The following is a 19,893-nucleotide window of genomic DNA, read 5'->3' on the forward strand; positions in this document are numbered from 1 at the left end:
CTGCAGCACTCAGGCTCCCCTGTCCTTCACTATCTCCTGGAGTTTGCTCAAACGCATGTCCATTGAGTCGACAATACCATCCAACCACCTCCTGCTCTGTTGCCCGCTTCTCCTCGTGCTCTCAAGCTTTCCCAGGATCATGGTCTTTTCCAATGAGTCGACTTTTTGCATCACGTGGCCAAAATATTGGAACTTTAGCAGCAGTCCTTCCAATGAATATCCATGGTTGATTTCCTTTACGATTGAGTGGTTCGATCTCCTTGCTGTCCAAGGAACTCTCAAGGGTCTTCTCCAGTACCACACTTCAAAAGCATCAATTCTTTGGCATTCAGCCTTCTTTATGGTCCAACTCTCATATCCATACCTGACTACTGAAAAAAACGTAGCTTTGACTATACACACCTTTGGTCGGCTTCTTTAGGTACTTGCACAGAGGGGAGGGCCACTGGGGAACCGCAGGATGACAGGAGAACTTACAATGTGTGTTTACCAACCCAGGTTGCTGCGTGCCTGTGCAGAGCCATTGCATCTGTGGGAATTGGTACTGTTGCCACCAGCGGGCACAATGGGGTATGGACTGAATTCTGTCCCCGCTCACCACCTTGGTGGGTCACTGTTGAGCAGGACAGATGTATGTAGTGACTGGCTTATCCAGCCTGAGCCCCACTCAGTGCTCAGAAGCAGGGCTGCAGACATGATAAAACAACTCTTGCTCTCAAGGGGTTTCATTCTTCATGGGCCATGCCGGACAGGCCAAAACAGTGTTGGCCAGGGAGAAGGTAAAGACAGGGGATGTTCATGGAAGAGGTGTCATTTGAACTGCCTGCTGTTGGATAAGGAGGGGTTTCTGCGGAGACTGGGTGTGGAATGGATGGTATTTGCTCATTTGCAGACCAGGGTAGGAAAGTGAGAGCGGGGCTTGCTGACCCCTCCTTGTGCAGGAAGCTGACGAGAAGCAGAATGCAGCTGGATCTCCACGGGTCTGCCAACCGAGGACAGGGAACTTGGGCTTTCCTCATTGGCAGTGGGCGTCACTGGAGAGTTTTACATGGAGAATTAATTGGGGGATGGACTGAACGAGGTGAGACAGCAAAGAGCACAGCAGTCCCTGCAGGTGCACTTGGGAGAAATCGGAGAGGAAGAGGGGATGAGCAAGAGGACTGAGACCTTCGGGGTCTGGAGGAGGGAGTGGGAGGATGGGGAGGGAGAGGAGGAAGAGCAGAGGCCAGTGGGATGAGGGATCGAGGAGGGCCAGGGGGTTTCTGTGGCCTGGGACAGGGCAGATGATATCCCCGGATACAGAGGTCAGAGGGGCCGGGCCCGCTGAGTGGTGGGGAGGGCAGAATTCTGTGCTGGAAGCTGCGGAGGCCAGGCGCAGTGACCGTCCGGGGCTGCAGGCAGGGACCAGGGGTCATGAGCATGTGGGAGGTGGAGCATGTGGAGACCCTCCCATGAGAATAGAGCAGTGACTTCAGAACCCTCAGAGGTGACCTTGGAGAATCCTGGCCAAGAGAACAGGACAGAGCAGGATGAGCAGAGGTATGGAAGGACGGCAGCTAAGCGGTGCATGTCACAAGAGAGAGGGGCTGGCAGGGTCAGAGGTCAGAGAAAGCCCGGACGATGAGGGCAGGAAAATAGCACACCCTTCGAAGATGTAGGAGGTCCTCGGGAAGTTTCAGCAGGAGCAGCTTCCACGGCCCAGGCAGTCGGAGAGCGCCACTGCTCCGTGTTGACTTGAGTGTGAACAACAGGGCCATCTACTCTGCAGACATAGACTTTCTTTTGTAGTTCTCTAAATATTTATTTATTTTGGCAGTGCTGGGTCTTAGCTGCGGCCCACAGGATCTTTAGTTGTGGCACGTAGGATCTAGTTCCCCAACCAGGGATGGAACCTGGGCCCCCTGCATTGGGAGCTCGGGGTCTTAGCCGCTGGACCCCCAGGGAAGTCCCAAGCATGGAAGGAAAGATGAACAATGGCAGTGACCAGAAGGTGATTTTAAGTTTGGGTTTTGACATGGGTGGGCTTTGGCCAAGCTTGGGGAGAGAATGGAGACGCGGCCAGTGGAGGGGAGAGATAAAAGGAGGCAGAGTGGAGGAGGGGGGTCTTCAGGAGAGAAGGAGGGGTGGCTGGGCAGAGGGAGCCATGCTGAGTGGGGGGAGGCTGGAGCTCAAGTGGGCACCCCCTTCTAGCTCCGCCCCGAGTCGCCTCCCACATCAGGATCCAGCAGGAGAGACTCTGTTGTCGCCTCCACACTTACGTCCACTTCTCTAGCTTTTCAATCAGTTACAGGGACCCCTGTGGGTACTTGGTTCGTATATTGGCACAGCAGCTTTATCTCCTTGAACAAGGTAAGTTGCATCCAACAAGTCATAGACTATCTTACTCAGCGAGGAGCAAGGCCAAGTGGTGCTGAGGACTTGTTTCTAACGTGGGCTGGGGGACATGGGCTGAGCAAGGCCAAGTGGTGCTGAGGACTTGTTTCTAACGTGGGCTGGGGGACATGGGCTGAGCAAGGCCAAGTGGTGCTGAGGACTTGTTTCTAACGTGGGCTGGGGGACATGGGCTGAGCAAGGCCAAGTGGTGCTGAGGACTTGTTTCTAACATGGGCTGGGGGACATGGGCTGAGCAAGGCCAAGTGGTGCTGAGCACTTGTTTCTAGCGTTGGCTGGGGGACATGGGCTGAGCAAGGCCAAGTGGTGCTGAGCACTTGTTTCTAGCGTTGGCTGGGGGACATGGGCTGAGCAAGGCCAAGTGGTGCTGAGCACTTGTTTCTAACATGGGCTGGGGGACATGGGCTGAGCAAGGCCAAGTGGTGCTGAGCACTTGTTTCTAACGTGGGCTGGGGGACATGGGCTGAGCGTCAGGAAGCATTGTTGTCACTCACAGGCGTGTGTGTGTGTGTGCTAAGTTGCTTCAGCTGTGTCTGCCTCTTTGTGACCCCACTGACTGTGGGGTCCGGCTGGCCAGGCTCCTCTGTCCATGGGATTCTCCAGGCAAGAATTCTGGAGTGGGTTGCCATTCCCTTCTCCTGTAGGCGTGTGATCCTGGACTAACTATGCCTCTGCTCTGGTCTCCTGGGTCCTCCCAGTAAAGTGCTGGAGGCGGGGCAGGGGGCGGTGGCTAGGTCATCTTCAGCATCCATTTTGGCAGGAACGTCCGTCATTCCCTCCATCCATGAACGTGTGTCCCCAGTGAAACTTGAGGGTGCGCTGTGCCTGAGATGCACTGAAATGGCAGTTGAAGGATCTGTAACAGGATTTGAACAGTGAGCTGGTGTGAGCAGGCTGGAGAAGATGAACTCTTTCCTTCATTGCTCTGACACCAAAACTGGACTATATCCGAGTCTTCTGGAAGCTTTTTTAATGCACATGAGCAAGCAGTGTTTTGTTCTGACCCCTGTTTATCTTACGCCTGGATACACAGGCTTTGGCAACCGTATCATTTTCTTATCAGCTTATTTGGGTGGTTCATTGCTGAGAGAGAATATAATTAGGTGGAAGTAGATTATCTTGGTAGTTCGGACTTAACCTTACCTGTCTGGTGGTTTGCTCTTAAGGAATTTGTAAGTAATGACTTTGTACCCTGTCCTGGTAGAAGCAGTTCATGTGTAGCCTACTCCTGCGGGATTACAAGTACAACCAGGAGACCAGGCAGAAAGAGAAATGCTTAAGCATAGCTCTGGTATTGTTGTTGATGTTGTTCAGTCACTCAGTCGTGTCCAACTCTTCGCAGCTCCATGGAATGCAAGTCCATGGAATGCAGCATGCCAGGCTTCCCTGTCCTTCACTATCTCCTGGAATTTGCTCAAATTCATGTCTGCTGAGTTGGCGATGCCATCCAAACATCTCATCCTCTGTTGGCCCCTTCTCCTCTCGCCCTCAGTCTTTCTCAGCATCAGGGTCTTTTCCAGTGAGTCGGCTCTTTGCATCAGGTGGCCCACTGTTACTGCTCTAGCATGGCTGTAGACTTGAGTCAAGAGATCCCTGGTATGCAAAGCAAAAAGGGAAATACAGTTATACTCTTTCCTGTTTAATAGTCTTTGGTTGGAGGTTCCTGGAGGGACAGGGATGGGAAACGATAAAATTAGTTCCTAGGGAAAGCAGAGCTTTTTCTAGTACTTAATGAAAACCGTTTCTCATATCAGCTTTATCCTAGTGTTTCTGAAAGTACATATATATTTTCTCAAGGGATCCACAGTATTTGAAAAAAGAAGGCCTCCACAGTCAGCAGTTTCAGAAACTATATATCTCAATGGATAATTAACAATGAATATTACCTTTGGGGGATCTCTCATAGTTTTGTAAAGAAATCTATTTATCTTTGTTAATCCAGAATTTTTAAAATTTCTATGACTTCATAATGTTTTTCCTTCCTACATAGCTTTAAAAAAAACACGTATTTATTTAAACTGGAAGATAATTACTTTACAGTATTGTGATGATTTTTTTGCCATACATCAGTATGAATTGGCTATAGATGTACATGTGTCCCCTCCCTCCTGAACCCCCCTCCCACCTCCCTCCCTACCCCACCCCTCCAGGTTGTCACAGAGCCCCGACTTTGAGTGCTCTGTGTCATACATCAAACTTGCACTGGTTACGTATTTTATATGCTTTTTAGACAGTTTTCTTTCTTTGGCTGCACTGAGTCTTAGTTGTGGCACTCGGCATCTTTGGTCTCTGTTACAGCATATGGAATCTTTAGTTGCTGCATGCAAACTCTTAGTTGTGGCATGCAGAATCTAGTTCCCTGATCAGGAATCGAACTTAAGCCCCCTGCTTTGGGAGCCTGAAGTCTTAGCCACTGGACTACTGGGGAAGTCCCTCCCTGCACAGCTTTTAACAGTAACTCCATTTGGCTGGGGGTTGGGGGGGATGGCTTCCCTGGTGGCTCAGATGGTAAAAAATAAAATCTGCCTGCAATACAGGAGACCCAGGTTTGATCCCTGGGTGGGGAAGATCCCCTGGAAGAGGGAATGGCTACCCACTGCACTATTCTTGCCTGGAGAATCCCATGGACAGTGGAGCCTGGCGGGCTACAGTCCACAGGGTCACAAAGAGTCAGACAGCACTCAGTGACTAACACTCACTTTCTTCCACATTTTTTTAAACAGCAGGCTTAGCTGACAGAGCCCGGTAGCCTTCTCCACCAAGGTCAGGGGTGCCTCCCCCCGGCAGGGAGCCTAGTACTCAGTCACTCAAGTGTGGAGTCAGTGGGACTGGGCATCAGTCCTGGCCCCTCTGCTCACCAGCTGCATGGCCATCAGTGGGACAGTCGTATTCTCCAGCCTCAGCTTTCTCATCTGTAAAACTGGATAATGATATGACCCACCTCCTGGAATCATCATGTATAATCATCATGAATAATCACTATGTCAATAGAGCCTGCAAGACCATCCCTGGATAAGTAAATAATAAGTGGTCTTTGGGTTGTAATGAATCTTCCCCCCATTCCGGAAGGTACCCCGCCTGGAGGCCACATTCCTCCCACGTGCCTGGGTACAAACTTGAGTGCTTCTTTGGGTACTGACCGTGCTTCTCTTTATTCTGGCAGCGAGCAGCTCTCTTGGCCCTTTGTGATAGCTATCTTCATAGTTGTCTTGTCTATTATACTATGAGCTGGTTAAGGGCATCTGCAGCCCTGAGATTAGAACCTGGCCCAGCTACTCTGTCTGGGGTTTTCAGTCCATCTAACACTAAGCACAGGCCCTAGGGCATGTAGTGAGTCTGATTCAGTGAACACGGCTCTGTCTGGGGAGTATGTGTGTGTGTACATCATTAGTGTATCAGATGGAAATCTCTCTCTTAAGACTGGTCCTCTATACTTTTTTGTTGAATGTAATTCTTGTTGAGGAAATCATTTAAGTTATATTGTTCTTGAAGTTTCTCTAATAAAAGAGACCTGGCACCACATAAATTGTGAATTCAAAGAATCGTCTCAAGTCCTGTGAAAGGTACTAAACACAGACTATTAATAATAGTCAGGACTGATGCAAAAGATTTCTGGTAATACGTTTATAGCTCAGTCACTGAGTGAAAGAAAATTCTATTATCTGTGCCCAGTAGGGACAGAAAACCCTTGTTTTTCTGCAGTGGACCACTGAGCTATAGAGAAAAATCAATGGTGAAACTCATAAGTAGGAAGCAAATTTAGAGTTGTTTTTTTTTTTTTTTAAAGAATAGAATCATAAAATATGACACATTCTCTTAGAATTAAGTGAACATAAGATTTCACTAAATATAAAGAATTAAAAAAAAAGATGCCTCTGTTGTACTTTAGGGCTATTTAGGAGAAAATGTAAGCAGGAGAAGAGAGAAAGCAAGAAACAGGGACTAGGGGGGGAAATAGTCTGAAAAAGATGCAAATAATGCAGAAGACAGAGGAAGTCTTAGAGACGCAGGTGAGTGAGGTCTTTCTAAGGAAAGAGGATCCACTACTCTGGGTCTCAGACAGAGTGATCAGAGGGAAGCAATGGTCTCTTATTAAAGACCCAGGTGCAGAGAGGGCTGGCGGATGCTGCTTCTAGGAAAGGTACGGCCGTGTTGCACATTCGCAACCTCAGGCATAACTGCAGTCACAGTCACATTGTACAGCATGTTTCCTTCTCATTTTGACCATATGGCAAGATTTAAAGGATTAATCATCACCTCTGTATTACAGACCATGAAAGGGGGGTTGCAGGCGTGTTAAATGCATGACCATTTCAAAATCCCTCATGTCTTCCATCCACCCTTCTTCTCATCCTTTTCCAAAACATGCTGATGCCTGTGGCATGGGCTGGAGGCCAGAGGCATGTCTGCACCACAGTTTCTCTGTGTAATTCTTATTCTGTTTTTTTTTTTTAAAGAATTTTATTGTTGTAAATTTACACCCATTTATTATGTGGCCATAAAAGGGGCTAATTCATCCCATCAGAAATAAAGTGACATAGGGCTTCCCTGGTGGCCCAGTGACTAAGACTCCACACTCCCAATGCAAGGGGCCCGAGTTCAATCCCCAGGCAGGGAACTAGATCCTGCATGTCGCAAATAAGGGTTTGCGTGCTGCAAGGAAGATCACAGATCCCTTGTGCCACAACTAACACCTGGCATAGCCAAATACATACTTTTTTTTAAAGGCAGCATTAAAAAAGAAGTAATAAAGCAACATTGGCTGTTTGTCTTCCCTGGCTGACCCGTGAGGCGGGTGGGCAGTCTGTCTGCCACCAGGGCAATTCCAGGGCTCACTGTTGTGCTGTCCTCTGATACCTGGTTCTGCAAACCTCAGATCCTGGAATTCACAAGTCACTACCTTGTGTGTGCTATTTCCCCTGTGCCCTAAATGACTCACTCCAAGGAGCTGCTGTTCACGTGAAAACAGAACCACGCAACGTGCCTCCTCACCTGATGCACTTAATGCTGCTGCTTCGTCGTAGGGAGACACTGTCCGAGCTTTTGAGGTTGGGCCCCTTCCTGCCTTTGCTGTGAGACACATCCTGGCCCATCAGACAAGCAATTGATATGGGCTTGAAAATTCCTTCCACAGGCTTAGAAAACAAACTTGCATTGAAGTTGTGCCAAGAACGGCTTTTCCATGTCAGCAGCAGGAGCACTTTGCAAGCTTGTTGTAAACGGCCAGCATTGTTATTGCCAGACGCGGAAATAAGGCAGTTTCCCGTACTGGATGGTGGAGAAGCCAGCAGGACTTTGGCAATCTGTGGCCTGAGACCAAGTCCAGCCATAGCTTATTTTCATTAATAAAGTTTTCTTGGAATGCAGCTGTGGCCATCAGTTACGTACTGCCCAGGGATGCTGCTTGGGCACTCAGATGGCAGAGTAGAAGAGTCGCTATAGAGACTGAATGGTCCAGATGCTGAAAATATTTACTACCTGGTTCTTCATGGAAGAAGTGTGCTCATCCCTGTTCAGGAGCTCGGGGCCTTTCTTTGACTGCGGTTTAACGTGAGGTTGACAGCCAGACTGTTTCTGCGTCTGCTCTCAGCATCACCGGGCCCCGCTGCTGGGCATGTGGTTTGCAAGTACAGCTCACACTCCCCGGGGGGCACGGTTGCTGGACTGTAGTGTCCTGTGCCCCTTGGAGTAGAAGGGCTTCCAGGTGTAGCTTCTCTGTACTTGTGGGCTCTCCCCACCCTTCTCAGCCCTCATGTGGGCTCCAGATTGAGCTGGAGAGACTCCCTGAGTTCCTCCTGGGCCCCATCTTCCTGGACCCAGACTGTCAGCTGTGGCTCTGCTGCTGTTTGCTCCCGAGACACCCCACACCGGCACCCTTCTCTCTGGGCCTGACAGCGCGTGCCTGCGGAAGCCTCACTTCTCTCCAGCACCGCTGAAATCATCGCCAGGGCAGTTTTTCCTCCCTCCATCCCACGCCCCCCTGCCAGGATAGTGTCTCCGAGGGATGGTTCCTGCTCACGAACCTCCCTTGGCTCCCCAGTGACCTCCAGATCAACCTCAGCCTGGTCTTCAAGGCTGTTTCATCTCCCCACAGGGCTCTTGTAACTGAAAGTGGGGTCCACCTGGTGTCACTCAAAAGCCGATAAAGAGGCCAGGTTGGTGGAAAGGAAAGTTTGTTTTATTGTGAATGCCAGCAACTGAGGGTAGTGGTGGGGGGTGGATGCCTGTTCAAAGGCTGATTCCCGCTCCCCCACCCTACCAACAATCAAAGGCTTTTTTATAGGCTGAGGGAGGGGGCTACCTGCAGAAACAGCACAGTCAGTTCTGATAGTCACCTGGCAGTTGCCATCGGTGGTCTGACCAGCATCATCTTGATTGTTTTAAGTGCAGTTAGTCTTCATTTCCAGGGTCAGCTTGTTCTCATTTCCTCGAGGCCAGTTCTTGGAATTGTGGCAGCTCATGTCATAGCTACAGTCTGGTCATCATGCAGTTAACTCTTTCCATGTGGCGGGGGTTTCAGTATCCATTAGACAGCTCACAGGATATGGTTCAGAATATTATCTACAGCCCTTGAGAAGGAACTGAAGACCTTTGCTTTTCCTTCTCCAGGGGATCTTCCCAACCCAGGGAGCTAACCCGGGTCTCCTGCATTGCAGGCAGATTCTTTACCATCTGAGCCACCAGGGTATCCCCACTTACGGACTAAGCCATTATTATTTGGTCTCCTTTACCTGTTCGTCTTTGCTTCTGCATTTTCTCACTTCTCTGATTGGACTTATTCTTTGGCTAAAGCTTTTCTACAGACAGAGGCAGGCTGAGGACACGGCGGGGAGGGACCATGGTGTCCTGCTGCCTTTCCCCCAGGCTGGTCTGAGCTTGCCCTCCTCAGTGCCTCCCCCACCGCACTGATCTTCACTCTTAGAAAACTGTGCCTCACCATGCCCCCCCCATCGCCCATGTATTAAAATCCAACTTATTCTTGTTGCATCCCAGATCGATCTTCCTCCACTTGCAGCCAGAGGTGTGTTCTCATATCCCTTGAGCCTCCTGCCACTCTAATGCATGACCCTACAAGGCCAGCTGTGTTGTTAGGACCCTTTCTTTCTCCTCTCCCCCAGGTCTTAAACCCCCACAGGGCAGGGATTCCTTCTCAGCCTTAGTCATGTTCCTTGTACTTCCCACCCCAAGCAGGCTTTCTGTGTGGCTCTATTTGGAAGTCACATGGCGCATGCACACCATGGATGTGGGTACCAGCGGCGGTGAATCCTGACCTCATGGTGCTCTTATTGTTAGCCTTGCTGCACAGGTATGGAGACAGCGCAGAAAGATCCACGTGGCCAAGTGCTGTCAAAGCCAGATTTGAGTTGGAGGCCCCGGTGCTCCACCCCATAGGACCAGGGCGCGCTGTTGTGAGCACCCTGCACTTGGGCCCTGGCATCCACGCACACTCCCCCACCTGCCTGTGTATTAGCATCACCTGGGAGCCTTCACAGACTCCCTCCTGGGCCCCGGCCTCACACATTATATCTCAGTCCCTGTGGGGGTGGGGTAGGGGGCAGTGCTGGTGTGTTTTCCAGGTGATTCTAGTCTAGTCCCCACCCCCTACTCCAGAATAAGAAAATGGACAGGTTGGGGGAGGGCTCACGCAGGCAAGCCTGAGCTTCAGCTGCTGCTCCAGGAGCTTGGCTGTGTGTTCTGTGACCCCCTGGTAAAACTGGCCCTTTCAGAGGTGAGAAAAGACCCATCTGTCCATGGTCTCCTGTCTCAGGGCATTTCTGACTACTCTTTGCGACCCCATGGACTGCAGCCCGCCAGGCTCCTCTGTCCATGGGAAGCTGGACATACCCTCATAACCCAGGGAAGCTGAAGGTCTCCCTTTGGGGCTGGGCTCCCTGCATGGGGCAAGTGCCCCCCAGTGTGCACCTCAGACTCCCTAAGAGGTGAGCCTCCCCAGATGCAACCCAGCTTTCCCACAGGAGGAGGAGAGACTGGATGTGAGCCAGAAGTGAGGGAGGGCTTTCAATTGACATCTCTTTAAAAAAAAGCGGGGGCTTCCCTGGTGGCTCAATGGTAAAGAATCCACCTGCCAAACAGGAGATGCAGGTTCACTCCCTGGGTTGGGAAGATCCCCCAGAGGAGGAAATGGTAACCCACTCCAGTATTCTTGTCCAGAATCCCATGGACAGAGGAGTCTGGCAGGCTGAAGTCTATGGGGTCACAAAGAGTAGGACATGACTTAGTGACTAAACAGCAGCCACAAAAAGCAAGCTTTTTAATCTTGAGGGGAGAGAGGCTTATTGAGGATGGAGAGCCCAGTGGAGCAGTATTTCCAAAGTCTGGTCCACAGATCAGCAGTATCCACATCACCTGGGAGCTAGTTAGAAATGTAAATTCCCAGATGCATCCCAGATGCTCTGAGTCAGAGGTGACTCTGAGCTTGGGCTCCAGCAGTCCCATACCCTCCAGGTGATTTTGCTCCTAATGAAGGTTGAGAACTGTTGCTCTCTATTGATGGTAAGTATCTGTGTGGACAGGCTTCCCTGTCCACACAGGGAAGAAAAGAATTTGCCTGCAATGCGGGAGACACAGGTTCAATCCCTGTGTCGGAAGAAGGAAAATCCCTGGAGAAGGAAATGTCAACCCACTCCAGCATTCTTGCCTTTAGAACCCCACGAACAGAGGAGCCCAGCAGGCTACAGTCCGTGGGGTTGCAAAGAGTCAGACTTGACTAAGCAACTAACACTTTCACTTTTCACTTTCACGTGTGTGGGACACTTGGAGTGTCGGTGGTGTTCATACCTCCCCCACGCTGGGCACCAGAGATTTACCGCCCCAACCCAGGGTTTTTTTTTTAATAAAACCTCAGACTCCTGGGCCTCATCTCAGGATTTGGGAATCTATATTTTTAACCAGTGCTCCAGGATATTCTGAAATTCAAGTGTATTTTTTTGTTTTTAAATTGGGATAGCAGAAACCTGATAAATATTGTGTTCTTTTAATAATCACTTTGTATCTACTTGGTGCAGGGTGAGGACACCTCCTCTTTTCCTCCTGGAGCTTCCTTCATCTCTAATTATCAAGACATTGCCATCAGTCCTGTTAGCTGTTAAGTAGAGACAGCCATCGCTGCTGGCAGGCATCTTCCTCATTGTTGGATTATTCATTGCCACCTATGAGCCACAAGTGGGTTTATGGCCTTGTGCATACTTAATTAGTTGAACTTCTCCAAATTATGGTTTAAATAAGTGAAGACATTAGCCTCTGACATAATTGGGCCACAAAGCATCTTTTCAGAATATCTGTGTAGCTTAACTCTAGATTCAAAGAGGTGTCCGTGAAGCTTTGAAGAGGTCACAGGGTCAAGGAGGTCAGGACCCTACTACTCCTATTCTTGCAGGAGTGGGGGCCCCCTTCCAGGACTGGAGAGAGGGCTCTTGTCTAACACTTGGACATGAATTGTCCTAGGAGACGCACGTGCTGACAGAGGGGGAGCAGGAGGTAAGGGAACTCAGGAGAACTGCCCTGCCACGCGGCTCCCTGTCTCAGGTTCCATGGTGATGGGGTTAGTTTCCAGGTTGTCTCTGGCCCCTCATTCTGACTCAGGGTCTTTCGTGCAGCCCTCAGCCAGGATGGGTTCCGGTGAGGAGGATCCTGGGAGGTGGGTAGGATGTGTGGGACCTTCTGGAATTCTTCCTCTTGGTAGTGGCTCATTGGTCTGGTGTTCCTTGCCAGGACCTCCTGTCGCAAGGTAACTCATGCAGAGGGTCGCTGTGGTGCCTGGCCAGGGTGGATGGTTTCGGCCAGTGTTTCCCCTCCTACTGTCTCCCCTGTGGGTTGCTCTGCAAGGAGCAGGTTTGAGGCAGGACAAGAGTCACAGGCATGGGCCCCCGCGTGCTCTAGAAGAGCAGGTTCTTTTTTGTTTGGCCCACAGCTGCCTCTCGCCTTGCCACCCTATGTCATCATTATCGTCCACGCCTGTGTGATGTGTTATGACAGGGCACACCTGCTAGAACGGAGCGGCGCTCACATTTCAGATCTGCTCCCAGGGACGATGTCACAAAGCCTCGTGGCAGAAACGGATTACCCCTTCTGCTCATGCCTGCCTGTCCTTCCTCCCAACGGCTATTGCCCTCTCCTCCCCAGGTGGAGGCCACCAGGCTGCAGACCCGCCAGCCTGCTCGAGGGCCACCCAGGAGATGCTGCCCACACATGTCCACTTCTGTTACTGCCTTCTATTATTTTAGTTAATTTTTAAATTTGTGGCTGTGCTGGGTCTTGGTTGCCATGCGGGCTTTTTCTCTAGCTGCGATGAGTGGGGAGTGCTCTCTGATTGCAGTGCACGGGCTTCTCACTGCGGTGGCTTCTCGTTGCAGAGCACAGGCTCCAGGGTGCATGGGCTCAGCTGTGGCAGCTCCCAGGCTCTAGAGCACAGGCTCCATAGTCGTGGCCCACCAGCTTAGTTGCTCTGTGGCATGTGGGATCTTTCCGGATCAGGGATCAAACCTGTGTCTCTTGCATTGGTAGGCAGATTCCTTACCACTGAGCCACCTGGGAAGCCCGTTACAAAGGAAAGAAGGGGCTAAATGAAACCTTCCTTTTCACTCGTCCATATCTTTGGCCAAGATCTCTGGGAGCATTTGAGAGCCATTTTAATGAGACCAGGAATCATGAAACTTCTTTTCTCGACCATGGCCACTACTTGGTGCTTGAAAAACAATCTAACTTATAGCTCAAGCTGCACGAGTTGTGAGCTGGCCTTGATTTGAGTAGAAAGACAACAGAAACAGGAATCAGAATCGGAATGCTGATGAAGGAGGGCGACACAGCTGTCCTGTCCTTGGTCATGAACAGGGACCTGCACAGCCCTGGGCCCTGCTCTGCAGGGCACACCCCAGGCCCAGGGTTGACAGAAAGGCTGTGGTAGTTTGTGTCGTTGCCTTGGTGCTGTGCTAACCCAGGTAGAAGCATCCAGAGGGCTTTAACAAAATCCCAGCTCCCTGGCTTGGAAACTCACAGAGGGACCTGGCATCTAAAATATTTAAGTGCTTCCTGGGTGCATCCAATCTGAAGGTAGCATTGGAAACCCCTGGGCTAAAGGAGTCTTTTTAAATGTGTGGGGTTGAAAGGCTAACAGGAATGTCTGGGCTACTGTTGTGTTTTTTTTTAATAATAAAGGTAAATAGCATAGAGCAGGGGACCCCCAGCCTCTGGCATCTAATGACAGCTGATCTGAGGTGGAGCTGATGTAATAATAGATATGAAGTGCATAATAAATGTGATGTGCTTGAATCATCCTGAAGCCATGCCCCCAGCCCTTCCACAAAACCAGTCCCTGGTGCGGAAAAGGTTGGATGCGGGTGGAATGCAGGTATGCTAACAAGCACAGGTGTGTGTGTGTGTGGACATTGCAGAGAGGCTGTGCATATGGGATGCTGACACCTGTGCACATATTTAGACATTTGGAGGAAGGCTAGAGCCACTGACTCTTATTCCTCCCTTAGCAGCACATGCTCAAGCACTCAGAGGCAGCCCACTCTCCCTAAAGATGTTATTCTGCCTCTAGGACACTTCTCAGATATTCTTGTTCATTTCCATTGCCACGGTACTGACCTTTTCTTCTCCCTTGTCTCAATAACAAATAGCCCAGCCTCTTTTTCTGCTGGGGTTTACTTCTGCAGTCCCCATTCAATCCATCCTCCACACGCCGACCATACCTGAGTCACCCTCGTGTTTTTAGCGCTTTGCTGGTCCCAACATGTGCGTGCTGCACACTAAGTCACCCCAGCCATGTCCAACTCTTTGCGACCCTATGGACTATAGCCTGCCAGGCTCCTCTGTCCATGGGATTCTCCAGGCAAGACTACTGAAGTGGGTTGCCATGCCCTCCTCCAGAGGATCTTCCCAACCCAGGGATCAAAGCCACATCTCCTACGTCTTCCTGCATTGGCAGGTGGGTTCTTTACCACTAGCGCCACCTGGGCAGCCCCAAGGATAAATGGTGACCATGGTTGCGGATGGCCCTTACCTAGCATTTATTCATACAAGTGTTTACTCCTGGCACCAGCTCTCAGAGGCATCACCCTTATCCCCATTTTACAGACGGGACAGTGAAAGCATGGGGTGCCTTTGCCCAAGGTGATTGAGAGTCACAGATGATCCCCGAGCTTTAGTTCTGCACCCCTCTTCCCCGCCTCTCTGGACGCTCTCCGGACATGTAGGGAAAGGCTACTCTGTGCTAATGGACTTTTCATACTGCTGTGTCTAATCTTCACATCCATCCTGCCTGGTAGGCATTATTATTCCTGTTCCAAAGAAATCAAGGCTTGAAGAGGTTAAGTAACTTGATCAAAGTCCTGAAGCTAATTAAGGAGATCCTAGGTGGGATTCCAGCCAGCTGCCCCTCGCTCCAGGCTCTGCGTTCTTTTCACCACACTGCCTGGGATTGTCTGATTCCTCTAGGGTGGCTTCTGTGACTCCGTATAGTCTGTTTACCAACCTACCTTTCCACTCCATATGTTCCATTCCATCATGCAGTCATGCCACCCGGCATCTGCTCACCCAGTTGCTTTTGCCTGGAGTGTTCTTCCCTGCCCAACTAGGGCTCCCATGACAGGGACTCCTGTACGGCTGATAATACCCTGTGTGGAAACTGCACACCGCAGGACAGGGAGGCTGTTTGCGTTTTCTCTGAAGGAACCCTAAAATAATGCATCTCCTCTTCACCCTCCTATGTGATTTTGCATCATGAATGTAGCTTGTACCCAGCACACACGTCTACCTTCCTGCTAGGGGGGCTTCTTGAGGCCAGGTGTCATCCCTTCCTCCTGTTTCCTTTGCTTCTATTTTTGTTGGAGTATAGTTGCTTTACAATGCTGTTAGTCTCTGCTGTACGGGGTGAATCAGCTATGTGGATACACATATCCCCTTTTTGGATTCCCTTCCCATTCAGGTCACCACAGAGCACTGAGTCCTGTCCTCCTGTTTCTGTCTTTTGTGTCCTGGGCATTGTGAAGCCAACAGCAGATATTCAGTAGATATTTGTTAAACAAATGAGGGGCAGACAGGGATGCAAAGGTGGGGAAAGTCATCAAACTGTTTGACCCAAGGAAACTCGATACAGCTGGAGTGCACAGAACAGTCAGGAAAATATTTACCTGATGGCCTTGAGAGAAATGTCCAGTGTTTGGAAATTTCCAGAAGGAAGTGAAGAGCTAATGATTATCCTACTGAGCTAATCTGGCTTGTCCATTTTGCCTACCCCAGGTTTTTTTCTCTTTGTAATTTTATTTCCTTCAATATGCTTTGCTAATTACCTCCTGGTAAAAAGCCCAAGAGTCCTATACCTCCAGCATGGACTTGAGAGATAAGATGCAGTTGGGAGACAGTCTGTGAAAGATGTGCCTTTTAAGACTTTCACCGGACTCCTGCAGAAAGGAAAGGCTACCCACTCCAATATTCTGGCCTGGAGAATTCCATGGACTGTATAGTTTATTGGGGTCACAAAGAGTCTGACACGACTGAGCGACTTGCACTTTCACAAGCCCTAAACGGGGCGGCTGTGGGATGGGGGAGGTGGTTCTTATGCCTAGAGGCAGAATCTTGCAGGATGGAAACAGATGCCAAGAAAACTTCTTTGCCCGTGGGAAAGTTAATTCTTTAACCATTTAATTAGGGTTAATGTTAATGTTAGTCACTCAGTCGTATCCGACTCTGTCGAACCCCCCTGGACTGTAGCCTGCCAGGCTCCTCTGTCAATGGAATTCTCCAGGCAAGAATACTGGAGTGGGTAGCCGTTTCCTCCCCCAGGGATCTTCCCGACCCAGGGATCGAACCCAGGTCTCCTGCATCGCAGGCAGATTCTTTACCGTCTGAGCCCCCAGGAATGAACAGTTAGCATACCGAGTAGACGGTTTTTGGACTCAAGGTGTAAAGCACTTGGCTGCTGCTGCTGCTGCTAAATCGCTTCAGTTGTGTCCGACTCTGTGCGACCCCATAGACGGCAGCCCACCAGGCTCCCCGGTCCCTGGGACTCTCCAGGCAAGAACACTGGAGTGGGTTGCTATTTCCTTCTCCAATGCGTGAAAGTGAAAGTGAAGTCGCTCAGTCATGTCTGACTCTTAGCGACCCCATGGACTGCAGCCCACCAGGCTCCTCTGTCCATGGGATTCCCCAGGCAAGAGTACTGGAGTGGGGTGCCATCGCCTTCTCCGGAAGCACTTGGCACAGGTGGTCAAAACAAGGCAAACCTACAGGCTCGGTGGGAGGGTTTAGGATTCGCAGGTGCGCTGCGCTGCGGGAAGGGGGCCTCCCGGGGGGCTTTCCATCAGCACGGGCCTTGAGACTGCGTTCTTCACCCCACAGGTGAGCGTCCTCACCACCCTGGAGCGGAGGTTCAACCTGCAGAGTGCCGACGTGGGCGTGATCGCCAGCAGCTTCGAGATCGGGAACCTGGCGCTCATCCTCTTCGTGAGCTACTTCGGGGCGCGCGGGCACCGGCCACGCCTCATTGGCTGCGGCGGCATCGTCATGGCACTGGGGGCACTGCTGTCGGCGCTGCCCGAGTTCCTGACCCACCAGTACAAGTACGAAGCGGGCGAGATCCGCTGGGGCGCCGAGGGCCGCGACGTCTGCGCTGCCAACGGCTCGGGCGGGGACCAGGGCCCCGACCCGGACCTCATCTGCCGCAGCCGGACCGCCACCAACATGATGTACTTGCTGCTCATTGGGGCCCAGGTGCTCCTGGGCATCGGTGCTACTCCCGTGCAGCCCCTGGGCGTCTCCTACATCGACGACCACGTGCGGAGGAAGGACTCCTCGCTCTACATAGGTAGGCGTTGCGCCAGCGCCCGAGGGGCCGCGGTTCCCTTTGTGGCTGTGTAGGGGGCCAGGGCGTGTGAACAGAGGAAGGAAATTTGGGCCCTAGAGCTTTAAGTTTCGTCCGGAGCTTTCATTCTCAGACTGGGGGTGTTTGGGGAAAATGCTGATGCCTGAATTGCACACCCCAGAAAATTCTGGGGGTCTTTGGGGTGCAGCCTGGACTTGTAATTTTTTAAAGAGCTCCCCAGGTGACTCCAGTGTGCAGCAGAATTTGACTTCTGCTGCGCATGAGTATCAAAAGCCTGGGAAGAGGGAGGAGGAGATTGGGGGCAGTTTTAAATATATATATATTTATCTGCCTTTGTGTGTGTGTGTTTGGACTTTGGGCGGCCTGGTATTTGCCACCGAGGAATCCTTTGGGGGTCTGCACATTAGAAACCCCTGTTTTTAATCATCAAAATGACCTCCTGGTCATTGTCTTATTGAAGCTCAAAGATAAAAGTGATTGCAAATGCCCAGCATTTGGTATTATTCAAAGTTGGTAACTTTGTGTGTGTATGTAAATTTTTTCCCGCTGTAATGGGGTTATTTACTAGAACCGGATATTGGGGACGAAATAAGGTACATGTGAACTTTTGAAAAAATTTGTTTTGTGCTACAATGACTTCTGTTATTTTATACTGGAAGGATGGAAACCATCTGCCAGCGTTGGGGTTAAGACACATCCAGGGGTTGAATTACACTTACAGCAAATGGGCTTCTCAGTCACTGCTTCTGGGCACTATTGCATGGTCATTTGTAGGGCAAGGGCCGGCCTGCCGAGCATCTCCGTTTTCTTGTTTACTGCCTTTAATTTTGCCTCCCACCATCTGTTAGCTTCTATGATTTGACCCCAGTCACTGAGTGCTTAAGCTTTGGGAAGAAAGTAAAATAAATTACCAACACCTGTAGAAGCTCTGTGCCTCCCGAAAGCAGTGTGCCTTGGAGCATAAAGTTAATTACAATATGGAGGTTTAGGTTAAACCAGAACTTGGAACAGAATTCGTCAAAAAGCCTCCTACCTGCCAAGTTTCCCCCATACACTGCCCAGGCTGTCTGAGACAGGAGGGTTCAAGGCAGTTACCCCCTGAATGCTGATTGTCCTCAGTGACTTCATGTTCTACCTGTGAGGTAGATGACTCTATTGAATGCATACGTCGTATGTCTTAACCCTCTGTGAACAGGCTCTAGAGTAGAAAGGTGGAGAGTATGCATCTCCCCCTAAAAGGGTGGAGAGCTTGTGGGCCTGGTCACAGCCTACCTGTGGAATACACAGGATTGATGGCTAGTCCCTCCACCTTGTGCTTAGGGGTTTCCGTAATTGTGTCTGGAGGTGGGCGCAGTGGGGAGAGGGGTCTAAGGAAATCATTTGCATTTTGATGCTTTTAAGGCTTCAGTGAAAACCCCTCCAATATGAGTCAGCTGCAGGCCAGGGAATGGGCCACAGCCTGTAGCCAAAACAGTCTCCTCAGGTCCAGCCGGGCCACTGGACTCTGACTTGACTGATACCACTCTGGTACCCCAGCATAGAGAGATTTTGGAAGCAGTAACAGCAAGTAGATAAATCAGAGCCCAGGGAAGGAAAAGGGTAGCGAAACACTGAGCTCTTGTGTCTCATGATGAAATCAAGTAGAAAAATGTCGCCCTGGCATCTCTCCTGAAGCCACAGGTGAGGTGGATGACCTCTGCTTGGAGCCCACGCCTGGAGCTTGCACGCTCAGCATCCTCTTTTGGAAGTTTACCCTGATGCTGTTGCTGCTAAGTCGCTTCAGTCGTGTCTGACTCTGTGCGACCCCATCCCTGGGATTCTCCAGGCAAGAACACTGAAGTGGGTTGCCATTTCCTTCTCCAATGCGTGAAAGTGAAAAGTCAAAGTGAAGTCGCTCAGTCATGTCCGACCCTTAGCGACCCCATGGACTGCAGCCCACCAGGCTCCTCTGTCCATGGGATTTTCCAGGCAAGAGTACTGGAGTGGGGTGCCATTGCCTTCCCCATTACCCTGATGAGTCAGGCATTTTCCAGCACTAATGGGGCCTGGTTCATAGGTCAAGCTTAGGATATGGACTCCTTTCGGTTTTGTGAGAGGTCTAAGCTTGGGCTATTGTAGCAGGCACAGCCCTTCTCTCGTTCTGAGACTTTTTCTCTGGGATTTACAGTGACTCTCTAGTAAGAGGAACGTCTCAACCAGATTTCTAGCTAGGCCTCCTTTTCCTCTCTGAGTTTAGCATTCCCAGAGTCGGGAGTGTGTCTGCGTGGTGCGTGGGCAGCTTGGTGGCGTCTGGCCAGATTCCAAGACATGACAGTCCAGGGCTGTGAGCAGGCCTTCCTGAGTGCTTCTGAGCTGGTTTCTTGGGTCTGTATTTTGAGCAACAGAGAGCAAGCTTCTGCACAGATTGGCCTCCGTAGGTGGCCTTTTGTTCCCTGCATGGTTGGAATTCTCCAGGAACAATTTAAGAAGGCCATGCATATGCAGAGCATAACTGATCCGATCGTTTACTGTACAAGTCATAAAACATGTTTGTGACCATGGGACTGTTTTGGCGTTTATCTCTTGTAAGAGGGAGCTAGTTTCTGAAGCCGTTTAATTTGGCTTCGGGAAGTATTTAGGGGAGCTGACCGAATGGAATAGGTATGAATTATGACGTC

At 50.5% G+C, this 19,893-nt stretch overlaps 1 protein-coding gene and 1 long non-coding RNA gene across 3 annotated transcripts in view; one reads left to right on the forward strand and one right to left on the reverse strand.

Moving 5' to 3' along the window:
• Window positions 1-19,893, forward strand: part of SLCO3A1 (solute carrier organic anion transporter family member 3A1) — a 374,786-nt gene that overhangs the window by 64,508 nt on the left and 290,385 nt on the right. For both annotated transcript variants that reach the window (XM_086365341.1, XM_086365340.1), the window contains exon 2: window positions 16,753-17,218. In XM_086365341.1, the coding sequence (XP_086221467.1) occupies window positions 16,753-17,218 (466 nt within the window). The remainder of the gene's footprint in view (window positions 1-16,752; window positions 17,219-19,893) is intronic.
• LOC147349752 (uncharacterized) lies at window positions 3,384-7,503 on the reverse strand. Its single transcript, XR_015150482.1, has 2 exons — window positions 7,384-7,503; window positions 3,384-3,984 (listed from the first exon to the last, which is right to left on the reverse strand). It is a non-coding gene; the product is annotated as an uncharacterized LOC147349752 (long non-coding RNA).

The sequence above is a fragment of the Bos grunniens genome, chromosome 21 (assembly GCF_055505025.1).
Source record: "Bos grunniens cultivar Pamir isolate PY7600 chromosome 21, Bosgru_T2T1.0, whole genome shotgun sequence".
In the NCBI taxonomy this organism is placed as follows: Eukaryota; Metazoa; Chordata; class Mammalia; order Artiodactyla; family Bovidae; genus Bos; species Bos grunniens.